At 35.5% G+C, this 26,203-nt stretch overlaps 1 protein-coding gene across 5 annotated transcripts in view; it reads right to left on the bottom strand.

Annotated features, from left to right (window-relative positions):
* LOC103313127 (uncharacterized protein) overlaps positions 1 to 26,203 on the bottom strand; it is a 163,586-nt gene that overhangs the window by 123,866 nt on the left and 13,517 nt on the right. For 3 of the 5 annotated variants that reach the window (XM_008195567.3, XM_015981451.2, XM_015981453.2), the window contains exons 1-2: positions 11,911 to 12,243; positions 2,387 to 2,443 (exon numbers count right to left, since the gene is read on the bottom strand). In XM_008195567.3, the coding sequence (XP_008193789.1) occupies positions 2,387 to 2,443; positions 11,911 to 11,988 (135 nt within the window). In that variant the 5' untranslated portion in view covers positions 11,989 to 12,243. Of the gene's footprint in view, positions 1 to 2,386; positions 2,444 to 4,652; positions 4,692 to 11,910; positions 12,244 to 26,203 lie in introns of those variants that run through there. The other 2 variants (XM_015981452.2, XM_008195568.3) reach the window with 2 other exon arrangements.

Here is a 26,203-nt window from a genome sequence, read left to right as displayed (position 1 = left end):
TCGTTATGCAAGGATTCAGCTTATGCCTTATCACATCTTTAAATTTTTAAAACAAACGCAACCATCTAATAAGTCAGTATTCGCCCCTCGGAACCGTAGAAACGTAGAAGCGATAACTCGCCCCTTGCTGAAACAACAACGATAATGCTAAATATTTAATAATCCGGCAACTTCTGGCCGTATAGTCGTCATATTTTTATGTTTATGCCGCCGCAAAATACACAGACGTGGCGCATCTTAATTCTGACATGTAAATGAGAAGCATTAAAGGCCGTGTGTATATCCCTCCCGTCGCCGTTGAATTTAGACGTAAAATTTTATATACACATAAACTGTCTAAATTAACTCCATAAAAGCCGAAAAAGTTGGAAAATTGTTTCGGTCGTTATTCTATTTTAGAAGTTTAAATTAAGGGCGGCGATTACGACGAAAATAATGGAGTGCTTCAAGGTACCCCTTAACCGTAATATATTTTTAAGGGTACCTGCCGGCTAAATGCTCGCTGTTGACATGATTAAGGCAGATGCATGCACGGACGGAGACTTTGATAATAGCACCGGTGGTGCTCTTGTTCACGACACGCCCGTTGTGCAGGCAACCATTTAAACCTTAATGTCCAAAACTTGTATGAACAACTGGAAATTATACTACTACTTTAGCACAAGTGCGCTCTTTTTGCAGAATATCCAACAAACTTTTCGAAAAATGTACAGCAAACCAGCTGAGCAAACGAGAAAAAACAACACACGTCATCTAGCCGCGCTTTAAAGCTTTCTTTATAACTTCTGGTTCATTTCATTCACTAATTAATTGAATAACTGCATTAAAAATGTATCGTGTTTAACTCAAAGTCTTGTATTCGATGACACAGCTTTCGTATTTTTAAAAAATGTATGTTTTGATAACCTAACAATATCGCGATCATATTCCCATTCAATGTTTGTTTAAAATTGCCTGGTGGCGTTCGTTTTTTTGAGAATAAGCTGCGCGTATCGAAACAATGAGATTTCCCATTCAGATTTTGCGAAAATACTAGACTAACATTTACATTTTCTAGTCTGTGTTTGTCGTTGAAACATTCAACAACTTTCAAATATCGAAGTTTATCAATTTCCGCCAAGATATTGGGGATGATGGAAATAGTAAGATGCAAACTCCGGCAATATTGGTATATATTCTCAACATTTTTAGAATAGTGCTGAACAGCTTTAACGTATTCGAATTTCTGTTTGAAGAAGACATTCAATGACGACAAAGATGCTTTTGATGCTTAGCTTTATTAAAGAATCTAAAAATAAATAGTTGGTGCTTATACGATTTTATAAAACTGAATATAAACATCTCTTACTGAATAAACTAAAAAATACAAAGTATGGTCAGCTAATTCCATGAATGTAGTATATTTTCAGTTGCTTAGTTTCCTTTTTGTTATTAAGACAAAATTTAATTCCTGAAACATAGGCACATTGTTTGTAACTCGATTCGTTCCATATTTTTTATTCATCCTATATAAATATGTTACGTTAAAATTTTAAATTAAACTTCAATAATTAACGCTCAAACTACTTTCTGTTTTATGTAGTTTAAACTGAGCGCAAAGTTGGGCAAACTTATTATGAAATACTTTCTAAAATTACGTAATGTGGTTAAAATGTACTAAAGCAGAATATTTAATAAAAAAATGACTGTAATTTATTTCTGCATTAATACTTAATTAACTAATTAAAAAATATTTATTGAAGGCCGGACGGTTAATAACTATACTGTTATGTGGATGAATAATAAAAACTTTTTTGAGAAAGCTCGCAACTGTTCGAATTTCTAACAATGTGGCTTTTCGTTTAGTTAGTCGGATTAAGATTGTCTCTCTCGCGCCGACAAATCACTCCGCTTAGTCGAAAGAAACAATACAAGTTGGATAGGCGGTCAACCTCCTGTCGAACGTTGAAAGAAAATATCGCATTCGGTTGAGAAGTAGCGGTGGAAGTCGTGTGATTTATGATCGAAGTCAGATTTCCCGATTTTTATTCGAGCCAACAAACAGAGCTCCTTTTATATATTTTAGGAGCAGAAACCGAAAAGTCCTATTAAGGAAAAGTTTAAAAGATTGATTCGAGAAGTCAGCATGGACTACTCGAAATGCAGTCGCTCAGAAACAAGTCCCGATCATAAATTTTTATACGGTCCTGGCTAGGGTCCTGGCGGTCGTGTGTTGATTTCAAAACACGTCGATAAATTATAGACAAATGGCCCTTTTCTCTTCTGTATAATTGAAGTTATTTAGGTCACGTTCCTCGTGGATGCACACATGTGCAAGTGTCACCGAATCAAACTTCTTGTTGCCGCAAGGGAGAACTCTCGCGGGGATATTAATCAGGAAACTTACCGCATTGACAGCTGTCATGTCCTTAGGTGCGGGTTCAGACTCTGCTAGGCTGTCGCTCTGGAACAAAATGATGAAATTAGCTATTTATTACGTAGGGGACATCTGCAAGACCACACCAGTGGCGCAGCTTTCACAATTCAAACATATTTTCAAAAACTATAAAGTCGAGAGAAGAAGAAAAAGTACAATTACCTAATTTAAATAAACTCTTTAAAAGGTTTTGTTGGAAATAATTTCGTAATACAGGTCCAGCCCAGCTCCCGTCTTCTGTAGCTCAGTTACTATTAAAGTAGGAGTTTTCATATTTTGTAGATGTTATTTATACTTTAGGACAAATTTCAGAAAAATATTTTGGACTATTCAGTGTTTCAAAAAAGTATGACGTCATAATAATAATTTTTTTAATTGTATGCTCTTATCTATTGTCCTAATTATGATACCTTTTTTGCTTCTTACATGTCACACAGACTAGTTTTACACCTTTAGGTATAAATGTTACTAAAAAATAAAAACAGTGGTTTTGTGATGATATTATTACTAGGTACGAGTGAACAAGGTCTAACAAACTTATTAATTAGGTTTGATTGATTTGAATTGCCACAGGGTGTTTAAAATTTATTTCCAAACTTTTAAAACTTTAGAGCTTTTTATTTTGCTTACTGTAAATAGCAACCCCTATTTATTTTTATACCGTTCCATTCAGAACGAACAACTTTTTATATTACAACCCTAACGTAAATCCTAATAGATTCGAAGTTATTTGATAAAAACTTGTTTTGTCAAGTAATGGCAATTTTATTGAATACATATCGAAGATGGTTTCGACACCGTTCCTTTTTATGTCAATCGATGCAGAATTAAAAAACAAAATTTTTTTGTTATCACAATCCTGTTGCAAATCCTAACACATTCAGAATTATTTGCGAAAAACTCATTCTGTTAATTAATGATTAAAAATCGAACATGGTTAATGTTTTTGGGAAATAACTCCGAAAGTGTTAAGGTCTGCAATAACAAAAAATGCTGCTTTTTTAATTCCGCATCGAATAATATAAAGTTAAACAGAGTTGGAGCCATCTTCGACTTTTATTCATAAATTTGTTAATAAAATAGCAGACAAAAACCAGTTTTTTGTAAATACCTCCGAATGTGTTAGAATTTACGTTAGGGTTGTAATAAAAAAGGTTTGTTTTTAATTCTGCATCGAACGATATAACAAGTGTTCAGTAATTGTTCTGGTCGTCGTTTGCTGTGGTTATTATTTATTATTATTTGTTAATGTTTTTATTGTTATTTATTATTATTTATTATTGTTATTTCCAAACTTTTTAAACTTTAGAGCTTTTTATATGGTTTTTTCAAATGGCAACCCTTGTGTATTGGTCTATTTTTTATGATTTTATAAATGTAAAGGTGTAAAACCGATGTTTTTGGTTTTTGTTTTTTCTAACAGTAATCCCTAAACCAATTAAAAAAAAAGTTGGGACATGTAAGAAGCTAAAAAGGTATCACAATGACCACAATTACGTGATTATTATTACGTCCTTTTTGAGACACTCAATATAATCAAAAATATTTTCCTGAAATGTGTCCTAGAGTACAAATAACATCTACAAAATTTCAAAACTCCAACTTTAATAATAATTGAGCTACAGAAGACGGGAGCTGGGCTAGACCACTCTGTATATCAGACAAACATTTAGTTGCCCTAATCGAATTTTGTTGAATACCTAATTTTTTGCGACAGGAAGACTTTTGTGCTCGTTGCGCCGCTGGTTATGCGTACGTGTGGAAAGTTCTCCGCTAAACAATCCCCGTTATTTTTATTGCTCGAAGCCCGGAATTCTAACTGGAACATTTCAGACACAAGTTTTGAACTGCTGAACTTTTATATTGTTACAGCTTTCAGTTATTGACTCCCGTCTATTAGTTTTGGAAATATACAGCCCCGAAAAACACTTTTGTTTGTACTGCTCGAGCAAACAAAAACGCGGAGAATTTACACCGATCGATGATAAAATTAATTTACACGCCGACGGCTGATACCTGAGTTCCAATTAAATCAGACAACGTTTACAAGGTTAATTAATATTTAGAATACATCTTAAATATGGTAATAAATACTACTTTATGAATATTCTGGATGTGGGCCCGTGACGAATGGTTTTTCTCCCAGCTCATATCTTCCCTTATTTAACCTGGATGATTTTAATGGGAGTGTTAATCAAGCCCCATGCATTTAAATTAAATCTCTGTCGCAATTAACCTGTTTGAATGATGAATAAGCCATGGCGGGCTGAGATATTCCGTCTTATTCCAGTCACGGACGAAGAGAATCTTCCTGGATTTTTTCCAAAGCTGGGGGGAGAAGCAAATTTTTACACAAAGTTTTCAATTGAATTTGCCGTCGCCACGGGCCTATTTTTAGTACTGCAAAAGTGATTCTGTGAACACCTAAACGAATTCACTTTGAATGTACACGAATAGAACGACAGACTTTCACATCAACGTTGCTAAGGCCACCGACGACGACGTCTTCATTATACACCAAAGCCTCTCGGGGGTAGCCGCCATTTTTTTCTAATTTAATTAAAATGTTGCCACCCTTAAATAAGTTTTACCTATTCATTTAAGCCGAAAGCTAAATTGTGTTGAAACAAACAACATCAAATTACAACACGTTTGACAAAGATAATTACTCCACTTGTTAATTAAACTTGGCAAATAAAGAACCCATCCATTCAAACAGCCGACACATTTTTTCATTTTCCTACCAACAAGTCAGGTCAGGTCAAGGACAAAAAGTGACACAAAAAAGTATAAGCCAATGAAAAGGATTCAATTTCAGTTCAGGATCAGTAGATGGTTTGGTCATTTTTTCTTACGTACTCCATTTGTGTTCAACTCTGTGAGGCGCTGTCTGCCGCGGAAGTATCGGTCAAATGAGCTAGTTTATTTTTGGTCATCATGTCAATAACGGCTCATTTGTATTCCAAACGATTTCAATGGCTACGCTGCCTAATTACCCCGACATTAAGATCAAGTCTTGTCGTAATTACACTAAATAATCAAATCAGGTCAGTACGGTGACCAGATAAGCAGTTTTTGCTCTCAGATGAAATCCATGCGCAATCTGAGAGGTCATTTCGAGTTTAATAATGCCCGAATTACAAGCTCCTGATGCGGGAATTTAATATCCCTGAGCCGTGTTCAAGAACTAATGTCAGTTAATATTCAGACAGATAATACAAGTTGATTAAATACATTCACAGGAGAGAGTGAATGTGTATCACCTTCGTATCATAACATGATCAAAAGGATCTTGAAATTTTCGATTTTGGAATGTTATTTCTTAAGAACACACGTAAAGGAAACTAATTAATTCAAGAAGTATACGTGTGCGTTATAAATAGAAATATTTTTCCTTTCGCAAAATACGGCTAATACGAGTACTTTGATGGTAGCTCCCTTCAAATGGAAAAAGTTTCATTCGAAATGGACTTCACTTAATTAAAACCGTTTAATATAATTAAAAATATTCATGCCGTTATAGAGAAATGTTTGTATGAAGTTATTCGATAAAAACCCTTTGATCTACCCAACATTTCCCAGAAAACTATGTGACATTTCCATTTAGAAATATGAGAAATAACTAGAATTATTTAACGGTCAATTGTGTAATCACCGCGACTTTAGCGGGTTCGGTGCTATATTTAGATTTGAATTTTAATTCATATTTTAGTTATTGCGTATTGACGTAGTTTAACTCGGACTGACCTACAACTATCATCGTTATTTTTCCTTGCATACAGCTTGCACGAAGCACTTATTGTTAAATTATTCCGCTCCCAACAATAACCGTAACCTTTTTAAACGATTTAAGTTCTCCCAAAGCACCGGAACTTGATGTTGCTCGAAACAAACTAAACGTCTACTTTATGTGGGCAATTTGTAACATCTCGCAGGTAACCCACCTAGAACAATAGTTGCGCATTGTGAGCGAATTTACGACTGCGGAAGCAGATATATCACAAAAAATTACCTTCCATTCTTTCTTTACATTTAAATTATATGTATAAACCTTTAGCTCAGAGCTTTTAGAAATAAGAAATTTGAGCTTGAAATTTCAAACATCAGTTGTACAGAATTTGTAGACCATTTGTAAATATAGGTAGACTTTTACATTCTATTCTGGAAAGCTGGAATTAGGATTGTACATCCAATTAGGTAATCATAAGCTATAGTGGCGGTCAGCTCGATTTGCGTGTGCGTCATCAATTTCATTTTTTCATTACCAACACAAAGCTGTAAAAAGATATCAAAAACAATGCAAATTTAAACAACTAAGGGGTATCTAAGGGTGGTATCCTTGAACATTAATTTACATGTGCACTTCGACAAAACCGTCAAGTGTGACGAATTTGTCAACCTGACAATGACAATAAATTATAGTCGTTGTCGCATGGTTGTCGAAAGTGTTATCGGTGTTAATCGCAAGTATTTTCTGTTCCTTTATTGTGTTTTGTGATTTGCGTTTCGTTAGGTTTTTGATTCTGCGTTTATTAGTTCTTGTTTTGTGAATCTGTATTTTTTGTAACAACTCATAATTTAAACACTTCGTAACCTCAAAAAATATTTGATTGTTTGTCACCGCTATGATCCTGCTATGTAAACGTAGTGACAGAAATGTCAGATGACGCACACGCAAATGGAGCTGAGCGCTACCATATATGTTTTACAAATGTAGAAACATTAAAAAAGAGTCAAAAACTCCGAAACTTTTATTTTGTGCAAGCTACCGACAGGCACATAGGTTTTGACAAGAACTTAAAAAAGACAAACTCCAAATTATAATACAATGTGTTCAAAAATGGTTATTCATCAAGTTAACTTTGGCATTCAAATTCAATGTGCCGCTTCTTGCAAATGACTGTTGTAGTTTCTTTGTCAAATTTTTCATTTGGCTTTTTACTCATTTTTTGCATTTTTGGAAAAATTCTTTCAAAGGTAAAATTTGTCTTGATTTATGTTTTTTTTCTCGTGATTTTTGTTGTGTATTTTATCGTTTTTGGATTCAAAGCCTTTTCCTTTATTTTGACGGATCTGCCACTTTGAAGGCATTCACAATTTAAATTAGGCGGCACATTACGTTCAAATTTCATAGGTGACTTGATGAACAACTATTCTTGAACACATTGTATTATTGTCCCTTGTAATAAAAGACTATAGGCTACCCAATCAGACATGATTGTAATCTGTGCTTACAAATATGCAAACAATAATTTAGAAAAGAATTGGTTGTGCTGTGAGAATCCATGGAAAGAGTTGGAAGAAACAACACGCATGAGGAGTATCAGGAATGGATTTATCTGCAGGGGGTATCAGCTAGGAGGCCGTGGGGTGGGAAGTTGGTACTTTTGAGGCGTGTGCAAGACTGATAAGCCGATTGAGCCGTGGTCGCTACGCAACAGGAGGAGACATGCCTGCGAAGGTGTGCAGAAAGGACAAGGTGCCGAAGCGATAAAGCTACACCAGCACATACACACCGCAGGGAAAAAAGCATTCCGTGTTATGGTAATACATATGCAAACACGTCGGGTCACGCAAGCGGTATTACGACAACATAACACGGGGGAAAAATCCGAGAGGGATTTTTTTTAAATTGGAACCTGACAAAGAACTTGTCACCATCAGAGATTTCACGCGAGTAATGAGAGCAATTCGATGTTTCAGGCGCGCTTTTTCACGATTTAATGACGATGGACCAAAAATAACGTTATTGATACACCTGACCCGATTTTTGAAGCCTTTGTGAAGTGTTTGCGGTTGAAATGAGGCAAATTTTACTTTTCTTGCACAATTTGTGCGGTGCCTGGAGCTTTAGAATTTCTTCGCGTCACTGCTATTTAAAGTTCTACGTGCCAATAGGAGTATGGAAAGTTTGAAACAGTTGACAGTCATATTTTATGTATAATACACCCACTGGTAGATTTATTTTACTGAATTTGAGCGAAAGCAAGTTTCTGAATGTAACGATGCTCATACATTAGATTGAAACTTTGTGGAAATAGTATAGCTAAAATTCTCTAGTAGCTAGCAAAACTTTATGAAGATGGTTTTAGTGAGGGGTTTGTTTCTTGTAAAACATTAGTCGATAAAATCTTAGCAGACGTCCAACTTTCATGAAAATTGTTATAGTGCTTTTAGGCACTGTAATGCGATCATAATTTCCCACTTGTTTCTAAGTCTCCCTCATAAAAAAAGTTTGCTATTCTAACATTAACTTCCGATCTGCTCTTCAATACTTGTGTAGTTACGAAACATTCACCTAACTCTAAATTCTATTTTGGTTGTGTTTATATCAAAAAAATCACGGCAAGTTATTAGTTTGAGTTACATTGAGTTCTGTCTGAATGAAAGTGCAAACATTGTGCATCCTCAAAATTTCAGTAGGCACGACCCACGCTTCATTCTCAACTTACATAAATATATTTCATTTAAGCACTTCCTCTCACACTGGAAACTAGCCCACTCGTTCTAAAAGTTGAGCAAATATTTCGTGGAAAATGTAGAAGTGGGTAAGGAATTTAAAATTTACAACTTTCAGTAAACAGGATAAAACATTTCTTTCCTGCTCAGTGTAAAAAAGTACCGCTCACAATTTGTTTACTAAATGACCGAATTTAATTAATTATATCGTGTGCTGACACTCTGCAGCATGTGCAAGTCTTGTGCGTAATGTTTATGAATGGAGTACTAAGCGGCTAAAATAGTCCAATGTTTAAACTTTTTGCAGCTAATGCATCACTCATTCACCCGCTTTGATTCTCGAAGCTAGATTTTCGTGATTAGTCGGCAACAAAACGGTATAATTCCCTGATATCGATATCATCAGGCGATGATCATCAGCCGGAAGAAAAGTAATTAATTTCCGGGACGAATCGTTATCGTTTCAGGCATTAAATCAAAGCTCGGTCTTGGTTTTCACCTAGTTCGTTCGGCTGGCTGTCGTCTTCGAAATAAATCGACCTTTGGGAACGCCACGAGCATTTCTTTATTCGATAAGCGTACTCGAAAATGTACTTGTGCAGCATGCCAAATATTGTTTCAGCACGACGCGTTTGCTCCATAAAAAAGCGGAGCTGGGGGTGAGTTTTAATTAAACTTGATTAAACATAAAAGTTGACTTATCGAGGGACGCTATTGTTTATCGCCGCGATAAAGCTTCCCAAGGAACACATACTAATCTACGAGTAGCTAGATATAGAACAAAGCGAGTCTACCTACATGATATCCTGGACTGGGATAACATTGTTGAGGATCCAGCTTAATAAATAAATAAATGAGTCAGCTAATGTGTTTTAATTATATCATATCTGATTCGTTTTTACCAAGTCATAACCGAATACTTTGAGATACCTGAACACAGGATTTAAATTTTCGAAATTATTTTTTTTTGTAATAAGTATACTTATAATAATTGCGAATATGTAGGTAATTGAAACTAAACCAAAACAAGTAATTACATCGCAACGAAATGAAGTAGGTATGTACTATGAAAGTAATGAAAGTAAAAGTATTTAAACAATAATTGTATTGAGCTACAATATTTTGTTGGCGCGTGAGACAGAAGTACAGCGCTCTTTTTCGATCTTTTTTAAATGACTGATTTAGAAGTAAAAAACCCTTTTGGGATATCATATTGGTCCAAAAATTAAATGATATTTTGGGAAGTCTATGGAATTTGGAATTAAAAATCTAGGGTTCAGAGTGGCAAACCCAAATTAAAAAAAAAATAGAATATTTTAAAATGAGACATTTTGTCCTCCTTCTCAATTATTTACTTTAATAACCAGTTAGGACTAATTCCCATGGTTTTTATGAATTTTTGAAATTTTCCAAATGGTTTAGAAATTAAAAAAAAATCATTTTGCAGTGTTGAAAACCGAGGAAATTGAACACTTATTTTTTCGGTTGTTTCATACCATTATAACTTTTTTGGTCTAGAAATTAAAACTTATGTTGAGGTGTCTACAAATAACGAATTTTGTAAGGTTTTTTGGGTGCTTTTAAGTATAACTGCTCGTATAACTATGTTTGATTTTTGGATGATTTTCGACGGTTTTCTCATGTGCCCAATTTCTAGTGGTCTATAAATTTTTGAGTATTTTTGGGGCGCATAAAAATTAATAATTTTAAGGTTTTCGGTTGTTTACTTTTGGGAAAACATATAAAACTTTTGAATTCGGCCTTGTTTTTTAAAACGCAAAATATCCTAATTGCATGTGCCAAATGTGGTCCGGAAATAAAAAGCCATTGTGGAGTGTATTTTGTTTTTAGAGTTTTTAGAGTGCTTTTGAAATAATTTTGCATCCCCCAAGGATCTGTTCTTGGACCGCTGCTCTTTCTGATGTATCTAAATAATTAAAAATTATATTTATTTATTTTTATCTAAATAATTGCTCTGATGTACTACATCACTTAAAGGTAGTAAATTATGCAGACGATGTCAATTATCAATTGCGGTTATAACTTTGACGAACTTATCACTGATACGAACTCGGCACAGTTAACTGCCTTGGATTGGTTCTCTTGGAATAGACAACATTTAAACGAGGCAAAAGATCTTTGCACTTAGACCAATAAACTTTCAAATCCCGGCGAATTTCAATAGTGATAGTAATAGTAGATGTAGGACTTACTTGGGAATCACACATTGATTACATCAGCGGTAAACTTTCCAGTTGTACTTATCTATGCGAAACCTAATAACAGCACTGGTCACCTCAGATGTGTTAAAAATTGTCTACTATGGACTTTTCCAAAGAGTCTGAAGTTTAGCAATTTTGGGTGTGACAGAGAGGGTGTTTGAAATTCAAAGGCGAGTCTTGCATATAGGAAATATCTTCAGGGCAAGTTTAGAGAATGGGAAATACAACTGTTCCCTGCTTGTACATTATTGCCACGTTAATTCGTATAAAGGAAAGCCTTGATACGTAAGTAACATTGGGTGATTCACACGAGTATTGCACTCATCGTGGTGATGATATTTCTCCTGAGTTTTTGAGACTCAGTCGCACGAGGAATGCAGTAAACTAGTATAGACCGCGCTTTTATAATGAACTCACAAAAAATATTAAAGTGTTACCCACCCACAATTTCGTAAAATAAAAAACTGCTGGTTGAAGCTTCGTTTTACTTACTATATAAATTTCTCAACTACACTTTCAACTTAATACTAAAAAATGTATCATAAAATCATGGTTTTGTTAGTTAATGTTTTGATGTTGACTATGTTTAAATTTTTTAATTTTTCCTCCTATTTTATTTAAATATTCACTTATGTATTCGAGGCATCAATAAAGACTATGATTATGATTATGATTATGACTAAGATTTTGGGAGATTTTAACAGTTTTTTGTGTTGTGGCCAGTTTTTGGTACAACAGATATTTGGATACACTTTTGGGGTGCAAACAAATTTGTGCTTTTTTAAAAGTTTTAGGTCTTTTTCGATTGCTTACTTTTGGGAGATCAGCTAAATTTTTAGGGTTTTGCCTTGCTCTCTTAAGGCGCCAAATGTCCTGGTCCAGAAGTAACATTTTACATCCAACTGATCCTGCTAATCAGTAGTGACTTTAGGTTTTGCCTAAACGGTTTGTCCTTTAAGTCACATTTTTGCACCTCAGTGGATGTGTTTGCGAGTCGAGGGTTGGTCCGAAAGTCGCACCCCGTCATCAAGTCACGTGGCACAAAAAATGCGATATTTGTGCCAACGCAATCACAACACACACACACTCACTATTTTAGACGCTTGTTTTGGACGCGTCCACGTACACATTTAAACTAGTATCTGTTTAACATAAGCAACGTCGCGACGATGGTCACGACGCCCACCTGACCAACACTCATTTATATGTATCAGAGTTACTCAAAAGTTCTCTCGGATATTTTTGTCATTGGTATCAGTGAGTCAGAGACAATTAATTCGATTTCAAAAATAAACCGACTCGACTCCATTTTCTTTGAAAAATAACAAATATCTTTGTACTATATTGTTACCATCCCAAACAATTTTATAATTAGACCACGTTAAACAGATAATAAACTTTAATTATCAAGGATAACTCCGATTCCCGATAACAAATAAATACCGTTGCGATTAGTGCAATAACAACATACAGTGCTAAAAATACTCGCAAACCGCATTAGTTCGACATTGCATTTGCATGGTGCGTGGCTTCCGATCACGCGAAAACTGGAACACATTTCCTTCCGATTTTCCAACGCTGCGGAGCTGCAGATGCAGTAAACAAACCCATAATTCAAGGTTACCTAAAAATGTTTTGGCAATTGTTCTTGCGCATTTTTTTCATAATTTATGGTAGTTACGTGCTGGAACTGCAGAGAGGCTTTTAAAATTAATTGCTACAACACTTGGTTACTTTCATACAAGCAAGACGCACGTTTCCAGCAGTTTCAGTTTACACTTCAAAATTAAATCTACCCTTATGTTACTGCCCACATTACAGCAGAAAAAATTCGCTTTATTTCAACCTACATCTAAATTTGACTAAAGTAGACTCTTGTTACCAACAGTGCTAGAAAAAAAAAAACATGACAAAAGTGGAAAAAACTTATATTAAACTCGACGGAGCTTAAAAAATAACATTAAAATATGTTATTCCTTTTAAGCGACCAAACACAAATGACTTGGAGAAGTGTTTAAAAAAGGAAATGATTAAATTAATATTTAAGGCATTATTTGCCTGTCGCGCCGGTAAAATCCTCATATTTTGGAAATTAAATCTCGCTCATTAAAGTTTTAAATAATCGAGGGCAAGTCACACACCCAGAGCTTTCGCATTTATCAATTAGAGTTTTAATTTTGACACAACCGCATAATTTTCATTAATTAAAGCTTAATTCGAGTTTTTACAGATTTTGTACGCTTTCGGTCTCACTGTAGTTCATTAAGTTCGTTAAAATAAAACCGCAGCAGACGTCTCTATTACGTCAGAGTTAGATGTGTAGATGCCAAAAGTACAAAAATTAAATTCTTTAATGAATCACCTATCGCCGATTTTTTACACTTATTTAAGCCCAAAGTTTATTTTTAGTGCTAAATATTTACTCAAACCCACATATTTTATAATCAAGTTTAACCGCTTTATTGTCGAAATTTAAATGTGAGTTGATGTTTGCGTTTGCATTATGATTATGACTGATAATAACAAGCTTTATTGACTATTCCATAAAATCTGAAGATGAAGTAAAGCCATTTCATTGCTTCTAATGCAACATACCTAAAAGACGCCAATGTTTGTGATTGAAAATGGAAGTACCACTCCAGAGGGTTCCATTAGTTTTATTGCATTTCCATTTATAGACCCCGTATTTAGTCTGAAGCTAGCTCAAAAGTCGTAAGACTGTATAGAGCCCTATTAAAGAAAATAACATGCATTAACATGTCTATTGCAGTTTTAGCTTTCCCTCGAACATATTTTAGCGGCACAATAAGTTTTACTGCCACTATAAGGTCATTGAAATTTAACGGAGGAGTATGAAGGAAACAGCCAAAAGGACACTTATTTTAAAAAATCAGCAAAAATAGAATATTACAAATTTCAAATAATTTAGCCAAGTTTCACCGTCTGTTTTTAGAACGCGAAAAAATGTGCATACGCGTTATGCACTTGCAGGACTGTGACGTCACAAAATATGACGATTTACGTCATAAAACCCCTGGTAACAAGCCAAAAAATGTTGAAGAGTGTAAAAATAGCTCGGTCTGTTGAGTCTGCAGATTAATCACACTTTGGGCTACTTGAAATTGTTTCAAAGATAAGAAGGTAAATGCATTTTTTGAAGTACGGAAACTTCCTTGGCCATAAACTTGGGAAAAATGACGGCATAAATCTCGCCAACTGAGTTTAATGACAATTAGTTTTCTGCGTTTACCGCAACTCGATCGCATTTTCCTGAAGTAATTGCCAACATTTCAGGAAAACAGACGAGACAGCCAAGTTTTCCTCAAGGTCGCTATTTTGGTTTAGAACAGTGGTCCTTAAAAACAGGTTCAATTAGCAACAACCCAGAGTTTTTTCGAAACACTGTATTGTATATGTATTTCAGAATTTGTTTCTGGAAATGAATAATTTGGCGAAGGAGCGTCGAGGGGAAAATAAGACGAATCCGAAGCGTTCGGTCTAAAGGATAAATAGGGTCCAAGTTTGTGCTAGTTTACAAGATTTAGCAACACGCTTCACCCTCCGGATGAATAATGAATGGAGGTGGGCAAAGAATCAGCGACATCTGTGACGTGTGGTCTTTGGAGAATGTCAGAGGAAAAAGATATATGGGAGTCGGTTTTAAACAGTTTCAATTAATTTTCAAGCGAGGGATGGCGAGCTTTATCGCGACCCGCGCATTTCCAATTTTTGTTTAGAGTTCTCCGACTTTTAGTAGAGGAATAACAATGACGTTTATTGCGAGTAAAATCGGCGTTAAAACGCTGCGAAAGAGTAACAAATCATGGGAATTTGATTGAATAATGAGGATGAGAGATGATTTTATTGTGTCTGTAAGTTTTCAAATGAGAAGTAAACACAGCCAGGTATGTAAACGTTTACACAGGTCCACGTAAAGTATACAAAAATGGGAGCAAATATTAGCGCGAGTGGTGGCCACCACCGTCTAAGATAATAAATGTAAACATGGAAAAACAGCGCCATATTTGCAATCCGAGCGCACGTGCTGCCAACATAAATTCCGTTAAGCCAACTTTTCATATTTTTCCATATTGTTATCACCTCGATGCGGCTCGGAATGGATTCATATTTCGTTGTGTGCCCGCCGAACTGTCATAACTCCGTTCCGAAATCGTGTTTTCACAAAAACAACCTTGACTTCCGGCCAAAAAGCACCATCAAGACGGATTAAAATTTCGCTGAGGGATACCTATGTTTGGTAATTCCCCACAAGATTTAGAACGAATGAGCGCAATAAAACGTCAACTTTATTGAGTCGCTTGTAGGTGTTTTTTCGAGATTATTTTCACGAACGGCCTGTCAACAAATGTAATTTAACCGTGGATTGCTTTACAGTTTCGCGAAGAATTAAATTAGCAGTTAATGTGTTTACATTCGACTTATACGCCGGGAATAAATCACAAACTTTGCCCTATTTTTAACGGGATTTATGGCCAAAGGGAGATGGTCATTGTCAGGATGATTCATTTGACAAAACCGCGACACGTGTTTTATTTTTGTTGCCGATCGATGCGATTTGCACTTTTGGAAGCGAGTAGTAGTAAATAATTCATTCATTCGGTCCGCCAGATTGCGAAACTATTGATGATTTTAGGACCATCTCGTGCATACGATGGTCCAAGCTCGACGGATCGTTGTTAAAAAAATCGCTGTTTTCAAAAGAAGGGATCGTTTGATGTTTTGTGATATAACCATTAAAAAGCAAAACAGCTACTTGTGGTGGCTTTACTTTAGTAGTTTAGATGGTTGTTTTCATAACGATTTTCTTCTTACGACTCTGTTTTCTCTTAAAGGACAAAACACAACCCTAGACGTCTCAAACCTGCAAGCTCCAACGAGCATATTTATTTTATTTATGATACATCGTCTACAAGTCTACATCAAAGCAACAATGTGCAAATAATTTTAGTGCGGTGATGTTGCCGCTTCTGCTGAAACTACACAAAGTTTTTCTTTGTTATTTCAGGTGATTGCATGAGACAGCAAGGATTGACTCTGGAAAAACGCCGCAAATGGAAATTTCCGAGGCGCATATTTTAACGTGTCTGGAATTATTTGTATAACTTGTTTGTTCCTCCTATTGTACCTAATAATACTCAACATCTAAAAAAAGTTACTGAAATTTTAGGCGAAATCCTCGACGAAATCTCTACACGAAGTTGGAAAAAACCATTAAAAATCAGTGTTTTTCTTTTTAAAATAGGTCAAGAGAAAATAAGTGTTGCCTCGGGACCAAATTGTTTTGTTTATAAAATAGTCTTGGCCAGAGGGTCGTACCAACAAAACCCGCAAACATATTTAAGCAAAAAATACCTTGATGGCAGAAATTACGTGAAGCTTGTGAATTTATTTTATCCTCCTGAGTCACTAGTCGCACTTGCAACCCACCGAGGTTCCCACGCTGCTGTTTAATGTAACAATGTGTTGAAAAAATGAGTAAATATTTCATGAAAATCGGTGTAATTTGCCCTCGCACGTAAAAGGCAAAAAACATAAATAAAAACGAGGTAGTGGGTAGATCGTTGTCAATCTGAGATTGTAGATTGCGATGCACTCGATGGTGATAAAATCCATATTAATAACTTTGAGTCATCCGTTGGGACACATCTGTAGCAGCGGCATAAAATATTTAACTGCCGCCACTACATCAATATGTAATCTAAAAAAAGATTCCGGTAAAATACAATATGTGCCAAGTATGAAGAGCCCCAACTGTCGCACTCAGACTCATTCTTCACGTCTGTGCGTAATGAGCAGTTAATGCCGGAATGTGGGTCAAGCACATGATCCTTTGGTGCAGCGTTTTCCGCGTCCTTATCACCCATATGGTACATAAATCAGTACCCCATTTAAAGGGGCATTAAACGAGCTGGAGAAAATTAGAAAACACGTACGAGAACATAAAATCCAATCAGAGCGTGTGGGTGTGCGTATGAGAGAGTTGATAGATTGATACATTGCGTGACCATCAATTCACGTTATTCCCATAAAACATAATTGCGCCCTCCTAATGCACACTTTCCAGCTTGATAAATAATACATGATCAATCAATAAACGTCCATTGTTGGGAGTTTTTCGGGCGAGATTCGAAGCAAAGCGGATTAGCGTTGTGTAAAGTTCGGGAATTCGTGGATCACCAACCACTACAGGAATTTATTTTTAAATTAAGAATAGTGCCAAGAGATTCTTTGCGACATTTAATTATAAACGCGACACAATGAGACGTCAAGCGATTATTTACTGGGACACTATTAAACTAATCGCGACTTATTTCGGGACGTTTAATTTTAAAAGGGCGCCTACTTTGTATCTGGATGGAATCACGCGTCGAGACTGGAAACAAAACACGGCCCCTAAAACTTGTCCAATTATTGGCAGTGTCAAGCCCGCTTCAGATAAATTTGACTAATCATCGAAGGGAGCTTTATAAGCGCCCAATTATCGACGGGTGTTTGAATTTTTTAGAATTGTTTTGGAAACGCTAGGCGAGTAAGATGGCGGTGGCAGCAACAGCTGTTTGTTTTCATGATTTATGATTTCAGCCAGAGCGGAATTTAACAGCGCCATCTTTTAATGTTGTTCAATTTTAGGAAGGGTGACACCACAGGTGGCATAATTATAGATCTAAAACAGAGCACTCAGTTGCGAAACGGAAACATTGTTTTGCAATCTTGAATTACACAGATATTCTTTTGAATATTAAAAAAATCAATGCTGAGAATCGTAACTCACTAGAAAACAAAACGCACCCTCTTTAATTCTTCATTTTCAAACGTAAACTACCAGCTTGATTACCAATAAAAGAAAAATACTACATTTTGATTACATCAGATAACAAAACAAAGTAGTCGTATACATTTATACTGGAAAATACCATTTAAATTGTAATACATGAATAACTGTCTCATTTGGATCGATTACATATTCCATACCTATTTAGTGACAAACAGATCGAATTGGAAAATATACCTTGTAACGGAGGAAGAGGTACAATTAATATAAAAAAGTGTAAATTTTAAAACTAATCAGTATAAATAAGCATAATACTGTGAGTTGGGTATATTTTAGTTGGGTTATTTCCTGACTGCTCCTCTTAAAGTTAAATAAAACCCTAGTCAAAAACATAGAAATAAAAAATATTTTTTAAATGGCAATCAAATTTTAATTAGCGTTTAGTTTGGTTTTTGCTAATGCAAAGTATATAGCAATTTTATTTAAATTAATTGAATTCTAAATTAATTTTGAGGCGGTGTCATCAACAATGCTCATAAAAAAGATATTGGAAACCAGATGTTACTAGAAACCAATTTTTCAATAGTATAAACGATTTTTCACACAATTCCTATACTATTCCTCGTATAGAACCTCTTTAATCTCATTTAGTCAATCCATTTTAACGGACGGGAAGGACACTGCACAAATTTTTGGATTTTATTTTAAGTTTTTATGAACAGTATCACTAGAAGTGAATTTTACGATTTAGGAACTTAGTATCAGTTAAACTGTTTGTAACCTACAATTAGAGCCACATTTGTAAAATTTCAAATACGAGCAGAAAATGAAAAACAAATTGATGACGGACAGGACACAAAAGAAACTAAACATTTTATTAATAAACAATCATTACAAAATTCTGCTAATTTAAAAGGCACTAATTCAAACAATTATTTATGAAGTAAAAAGTGGAAACTGTTGAAAATTTTGAAAAGAGGGAACCGAATCACAAGGCAATGTCTTATACGACTTCTAACTAATTTACTTTTTGTTTTCACATGACGGATGGGACAAAAAATCATGTGTATGAGAATAAATAAGAAATAAGAACAATGAGATGGCAAAAATGCAAAAAGTAGGTCTTTTATTCTTTGTTTGCGAGATACAATGTTTCAAAGTGACCAATCCGTGAAGTTCTCTCCCAAGTGTAGTGCATACAGAAGAAGCGTTACTAAGGAATGAAAAATTATTCAAGTGCACACTATTATTATCTGTTCCACCTATTTTTGGTTTCTTAACGTCTTTTGTTTTCGTAATCTTCTGAAGCAAAGCCTTTCGTGATTGGCTACTTTGAAACGTTCTTATCTCGCAAACGCAAAGAAACTTTAGATTCAGAATTGCCTAAACTATATGCACCTCTTTGGTGGGAAGCAAGTTATGGACTACTCTGTATGTATGCAATAACGGAAGGGACTGCAAAATTTATGACGATAAAAAGTAGTACCTATTACTAATCAATTTACTTATCGATTTCCATTTTCTAAACTACCAGAAACAGAAACAGAAACACACTCTCCAAAAATTATTCAAAAAAATACTTTATGGTATTGCCTACAAGACAATGTATGTTAATTTTGGAATCCAATAAATTATTCTTCAAATTAAATGATCTTCTCCCATTTTAAAGCCACAACAAAAAACTTTTTTACATTAAATATAATCCAAATATTCAAATCTTGTGTTTTGAAAGAAATTTTTCATACAAAAATTATTTTGAAAATTTTGGTTGCATTATTTTTGGAATGGCTGATCTAGAAAACCATAGGTACATTTTCACAAATGAGCAAACATGGTTTCGATTTTACAAATTATGCAAGTCCAACCAACTATATTTAAATCGTTTTTGGGGATTAATTCTACTACCGAATTTAATATTACTTTAGGAATGCAAAAAACGTTACTTGGTCAGATCATGAAATTTTCGTTTTTTTTAATTTTCGTTTCGTTTTTGCCGAGATTTTGGTTGATTTTTTATATTGATTAATCTAATTATTTTTTTAGAAGATTTTGCTTTACAATTGTAGAATGTGTTACCATATTGTTCCTAGATAAAAACGATTTGCTTAAACAAATCTCATTTTATTTCTTCAGTTCTTAGAATTTGAAATGTTTCGACTTTTCGTATTTTGTTTATCAGTTAGTGAATATCAGCTTACTTATTTTGCTCTTTGAGGTCTTAGTTTCTTTCCATGACATAATTCGTGGATCAAGTTTTACAAATAGCCCAAAAGTGTTCCATTCACTGACTCACATTCCGCACGAGTACACACTTATGACGAGATAAATCGAAAATATTTTTAAACCGTCGTGACGACAAACCGAAGAAATATTTTTGTTGGCTCGTGCATTTTTCGAGTGCCTCACTCCATATAAATCAAGAAAACCATCTGTCATCGCGTTACCACCAAAACCTGAAAAATTAAACGCCGCCATTTTGAAAATGGCACACCTGGTCGATTTAAGATGAGCAACGCGATGAAATCACTCGTCAACTATTTCTAACTGTGTCATTTTTAGCACGTGACACTTGCTAGCGGAAGTCGCAATAAGATGCGAGCTTACAGTGTCAAAGAGATGAAGCTCTTTCAAGGGTTCGGAGGAGAATTCTCTCTTCGTGTAGTACGTCGTTAATGCGGAGCGTTTGAGCGCGTTTTGGTCGTTTTATTTTTGATTTTGTTGTCGCGATCACCTGTCCGTTAGTGTCAAAGTTGCCTAATTTTACGTCTCCTTGGGATGACCGCCGCGCGCGCTCTTTCTCCGTCTCTAGTCCGACTTTCGCCGCCAGAATGAGGGAAGTCTATATGGAACCGTGGACTTATTTTTATCCGAAACTTACGGCATATTCGCTTCAGTTAACATGCACAAGCACGCTCCTCTATCACGCCTTTTTTATATTTGGACGTATTCCGCCCACGTAGTTTCACTCTTGACTGAGGTCTTTCTCTCTTTGAGGGCCCCACTGTCAAAGGTACGCACAAAAGACATTCCCGACGCTCTTATTACTTCCTCTTTACAATTGATCACATTATTGGTGGCGCGTCTGGTAATGTCTTCCTTGCGGTGATTTGGTGCCGAGGACTGCTCTCAAAATGACACTGTTTTCACGATCTGCTGAACGAAATGATCCATAAAAATGAAATTTATGATAGACGTTTGGGTTGCATGAAGATGCGGCCATAAATCAACCAAGGTGCATATTACATTTGAATATTTTATCAGTATTATGATGTTTTCATCGGCCAAGTGGTCAAGAAATATAACAGTCTATAAAAGTCGGGCAAAGTGTCTATTTTAAAATCATTCAATGGAAACGTGGGCGCGATATTGGCATCAACACCAACATCTAGTAAATAAATACTTTTGAACACTGAACAGGCTATTAAACTGATGAGGAATTTACGATAAGTTCCGCACCGAACCGCTTTTCCAAGAAACTTACACCCCGTTCCAAGAAGCAACCAAAAAAGCAAAAAACAGCAGAGAAAGAAACAAATTCTCAAATCTATTACTTAGTAATTATCAGTTATCAGAATCACACATGAAATTTGTAACACGAATGCACTGAATACCATTGACTAAATCTTATTTACTTCACTTTTTATTTTCTTTGTTGTGTCTTGTGTATGAACTTCGCTGCCATCACTTTTCTAGAATTACTTCTTCTGATTAAAAAACACGACTATTGAACGAAAATATTAGTGAGAGGATTAAAGTTTCAACAACTGCTTTCCCAACAACGCAAATAATTACTTAAAGTTAAAAAGAGTTCAAATTTCTTTTAAAAGAAATGGATTTAAAAAGCTTTTTAGAATCGTGTAATAAGAGTTTGAAAGTTCTTTTATAAATTCAGTGAACAAAAGTCTTAGGTTGTAATGTTTCTATTTGAAAGGAACCGGAAGTAGTTGAAACAAATAAAAGGAAGAAAGTGGGTTGAAACATTATTTAAATCAAGCTATTGGTTGGTTAAGATGAAAAATGTGTGCAAGCAATTTCGCCCCCTTTCACTATGTGAACTGATTGCGAATTTGTCGTTTCTATTAGTAGCAGTGCTCCTCGTCGTCCATCGGGGATGGCATCCGGAGATAACAAGAGTAATTTATGTAGTCCCATAATTACAATGTGAGTGTCCGTTCTCCGGGAAAGTTTAAAGTGACTTTTGGTCGTGCGTCCGCACGATAATCCTTAATACAAAGGGGGCAATACTGTAATTATGCTTTTGTAAAATAAAGTGGACGGAAGCCGGCGGTGGCTTTAGCTATTAACTAAACTGTAACGCGAGATAGGATCCGTGAAGTATTGGGTCATCATTTAGGCCCCCGGCGGCTGCGTAATGAACTAATGGCCCATGTAGCTCATTGGGTTATCTGTGTACTGTATATATTCTAGATCCGAGATGCTGATAAAACGGCCATCTACTTCATTTAGTTGCTCGTAAATCGCTTTGCTAATGGCCGCTCTACGAACGATTGATTTTTAAAGCTTGCTCTCTTCTTTATTTCAGGCTCTTCATTAAAACTTTATAAATTCGTCCGGCTTTGAGCGATCCCGCCCTACAAAATAAATAGTATCGATTCGCCAAGAACGCGAAATTATCATTACCGGCTCGAAAACATTTCAGAAACGCCAGAATCTTAAATTGGCTTAGCGTTAGTTATTTCTGAAGCCATTTGTATGTAACATCCTATTCTGGGTAACCTCTCTCTCACGAACATTCATCTTGTATTTCAAAGGGCAATGCTTCATTGTAGAAAATTGATTGTCCTTTGGTCTTGTAGATACACCATAAGGAAGTATTTTCCACATTTCATATAATGCTTTTTTATACAGGGAGTCTCAAAATTGACGCCCGTGCTTTTAGGGTTTGCTTCAGAAGACTAAAACAAATTGAAAGTTAAGAGTGGCAAATTGTCCGATTGTCCTTCATTATCGAGTTATTGATTCGAAACTAAAATTTAAAATTGAAACATTAAATTTTATTAAAAGCGAATTTATCAAATTTGTTGTCAAAAAATACGTTAAAATGCGATTTAGAAATTTTTCCGCATATGCCCTAGCCTTTGTAGCGGCACTGCCATCATAACAAAATCTCGAATGTAATAATGTAGTAATATCGTATCATATTAAACATACAAAACCGAAGGAAATTAATAATACTCCTCACTAAACAGAGTGATCCAAAGAATTTTAACATCGCTAACATCAACTAATGAATTATGTTCCACAAATAATTGGAAAGACAGCATAAAGATTATTATTTATATTTTTATTAATAACTCGAAAACTAAAGACGATTGGAAATTTTTTTACTCTTAACTTTCAATTTGTATTAACCTCCTGAGGCAAATTCTTAACACACGGGCGTCAATTTTGAGACACCCTGTATTATACTATGATTATAAGATAAGACACTTAAAAAAAAAGTGTTGTTTAAAGTGTTACAGGCCGAGAGGATGTAATCCAAAAATGTAACAAAATCGAGTAAATTTTCTTATTAAGCCTGACCTGACCTGACCTGACCTAATTTGACACAGAGGAGCCGTCTTTGACTAGGTGTCCAGCGGGGTGGTGTCTTCGGACCTGCTCTGGGGCGATAAACAGGGGCATAAATCAGGCAAATCGCGCGGGAAAGTTGTAAATTTTGTGCCAGAAGTAAAGAATAAGTGCTCTTACATTAGACATTAAAGAATTCATAATGTAAGCGAGATAAGCGATGGCAGAATTCCAAGCTGCGAGACACGCAGGAATTAAACTTTGTTTTGGGCCATTTGATTTACCACTTATGGGACATCTCCGCGTCCTTCTCGAAATACACAGCATCCACTGTGAGGGTAATAATTCGAGGAGATGTGACACGTGACGTTCCTTCTTCATTTTATTTGCAAGAAAAGGTGACTTCTCTATGATTTATAACGCAATTTTGTCGAAAAATAAAACAGGATGAGAAGGATCACCGTCGAGGGGAAAGGAAATTGTTTCGCTGTTGTAAACCGTGCGGAAAAAATCCAACAATTACAGTTCTGGAATGTGTAGGATTGAGGTAAACACTGCAAGTTGCGCAAGTTGGAATCATGTAAATAATTACCTACGGGAAGGAGTGCACGTGCCATTTGGCAATGCGCAAGGTTGGCGGTGCGCAGGGCCGGAATATTTGGCAAACGGATGCAATTTGACTATGTGGGTTAACGGTCTGCAACTAATAATGCACCTGTTCCTTTTTAAAAGTTTTGTTTGGTCCTATTCGCTCCAGTGGATTTATAGTACGATGCAATTTCCAGCTTGATGTATGTGCGCAGCAGTGGCGTAACTAACGGAGTTGGACGCAAAAACAAGGCAATAACGCATGGTTTCAAAAAAGAGAGAAATTTCCAACTCATCTGTTTTTAAAAAATGTTTTTTTTCATCTTTTGTAAAGTAATCTAACAGGAATAAAAATTACAGTTAATTGGTGCAGTCGGTAGGATTTGAAGTTTTGTTTTATTGACCTCTTAGTTGAGAAATACCTTTGTTTTGACATTTTATCTCCAACTTTTGAAGACTCCAACATGTCGTCTGTAGAATTTTGTAAGTATTTCAGATATTCAGTAGACATTTTTTAACAAATCAAACTATTGGCGTCATTTGCAAAAGTCATAAAGGCAACCTCCAGAGGATAGATTCGTCGCTGTGTCTAAGATTGTTAGGAAAATAAAACTATAAATCCTAATCTGAAGGGAGTTAAAGGTATTTTTCTCTTAGAGTTTAAGTTCTAGGTACTTTAGTTTCGGAGCCCTTTTTGTACAGTTTTTATTTGTCGGTCGTAAAAAAGGCTGCTGCATTTGGAAGGAGTATTTTGTCGTCGAGGACTAATTGGAAGGGTAATTCGATCGAGCAATCAGAATTCACTTTAGTCCGTCGAAATTGCCGTCTAAAAATAAAGAACAATAAAGTCGAAGAAACAAGAGCTATTATTTCGATTGAGTCTCGAGGAGGCGAACTCAATTACAAAGCGATTCGTAAAACAAAAGTAAATATATAACAGTGACACGTTTATGATGTCATTAATTTCGCGGATGATTCGGAAGACTTGTCAATTCCATCTCATATAACAAACGATCCACCTCTTCGTCTCCGAATCCAGAAACAGCTCCATTTATCATCTTCGAGGGGCGGTTTTAGCAAACGTCAAACCTAATTACACGACAGTCGGTATTTTCGACATTCGTTACGTTGGCAGACAAACCAGCAGTGCACATACACATGCACAAACACCGTTTTTATTGCTGTAATGTAATCTTATACAGTTTTACAACTGACGTAAACCAGCACGACGTACAAAAGATCTGCAAAATACGGTCTCGAAAATAAAACCGACATTCAATTGTCACCTCCATGACCCACTGTGTTTGTCCGCAAACAGATAAAAATCACGTTGGCTTTGTTCCAGGAGCGAATGTGTTCGTGATAAAAAAATCAAGTGCCACATTCGACCAAGAAATAAAAAAGTAGCGCATGGAGTGTTTACTCTTCCACTGAATCGACGATTCGGGAAGAATTATGGACGGCTTTTACTGGCGCTCACAATTTTGAGTTCCGGCTATTTAACAGTCCTAATCAGGATCCAGAAGGGTCACCATAAAGCATGATTTGCGAGACATGCCGTGCGCTCTAAAAAATCGCATAAACCCTTGATTTAAGACGAATAACGAAAAGTAGTTGTTGATCCAATTCAACATCTACTTCGCTTCTAAAATCATAACAAATCAAGTGAAAACTGATTATCTGAGCTATTTTCTATGTGCATAAACTTAGAACAAAATAAAGTTCATCCAAATTTTTAATAGGCCGAGATGAGCAATGACCGGTAAACAAATATAAAGCGATCAAAAAGTCCTTCTATAAAGTAAGATTAGAAATTAAAGGACACACCGACACCGGACACACGTTCAAAAGTAATACGCCTACTTGATAGGACTTTTTGATCGCTTTGTAGTATGATTTTATTGCAGAAACCACCTCCTTACAGACCAGATTTAATGACTATAAGATACTTGTTATCCAAAGTAGAAATTGTAGAAACAACAAAAATTGATCTCCCCTCGTATATCAAGAGTGGTAGTTTGATTGTGTGGTGTAACGATGTTTCTTTTCCGAAACCATTTCCTTGCTTGTTTTAGGAAATATTTTGCAAAAAAGTTGAAACGGTTTAGGCTACACAGATTAGAACAAAAGACAGGTAAAATAAATTTCCAAGTGCCTATCGGAAAATGTGAGTTATGCGAAAGCGGGCCAAGA

The sequence above is a fragment of the Tribolium castaneum genome, chromosome 3 (assembly GCF_031307605.1).
Source record: "Tribolium castaneum strain GA2 chromosome 3, icTriCast1.1, whole genome shotgun sequence".
Lineage (NCBI taxonomy): Eukaryota > Metazoa > Arthropoda > Insecta > Coleoptera > Tenebrionidae > Tribolium > Tribolium castaneum.
This window is presented reverse-complemented; position numbering and strand designations above follow the sequence as displayed.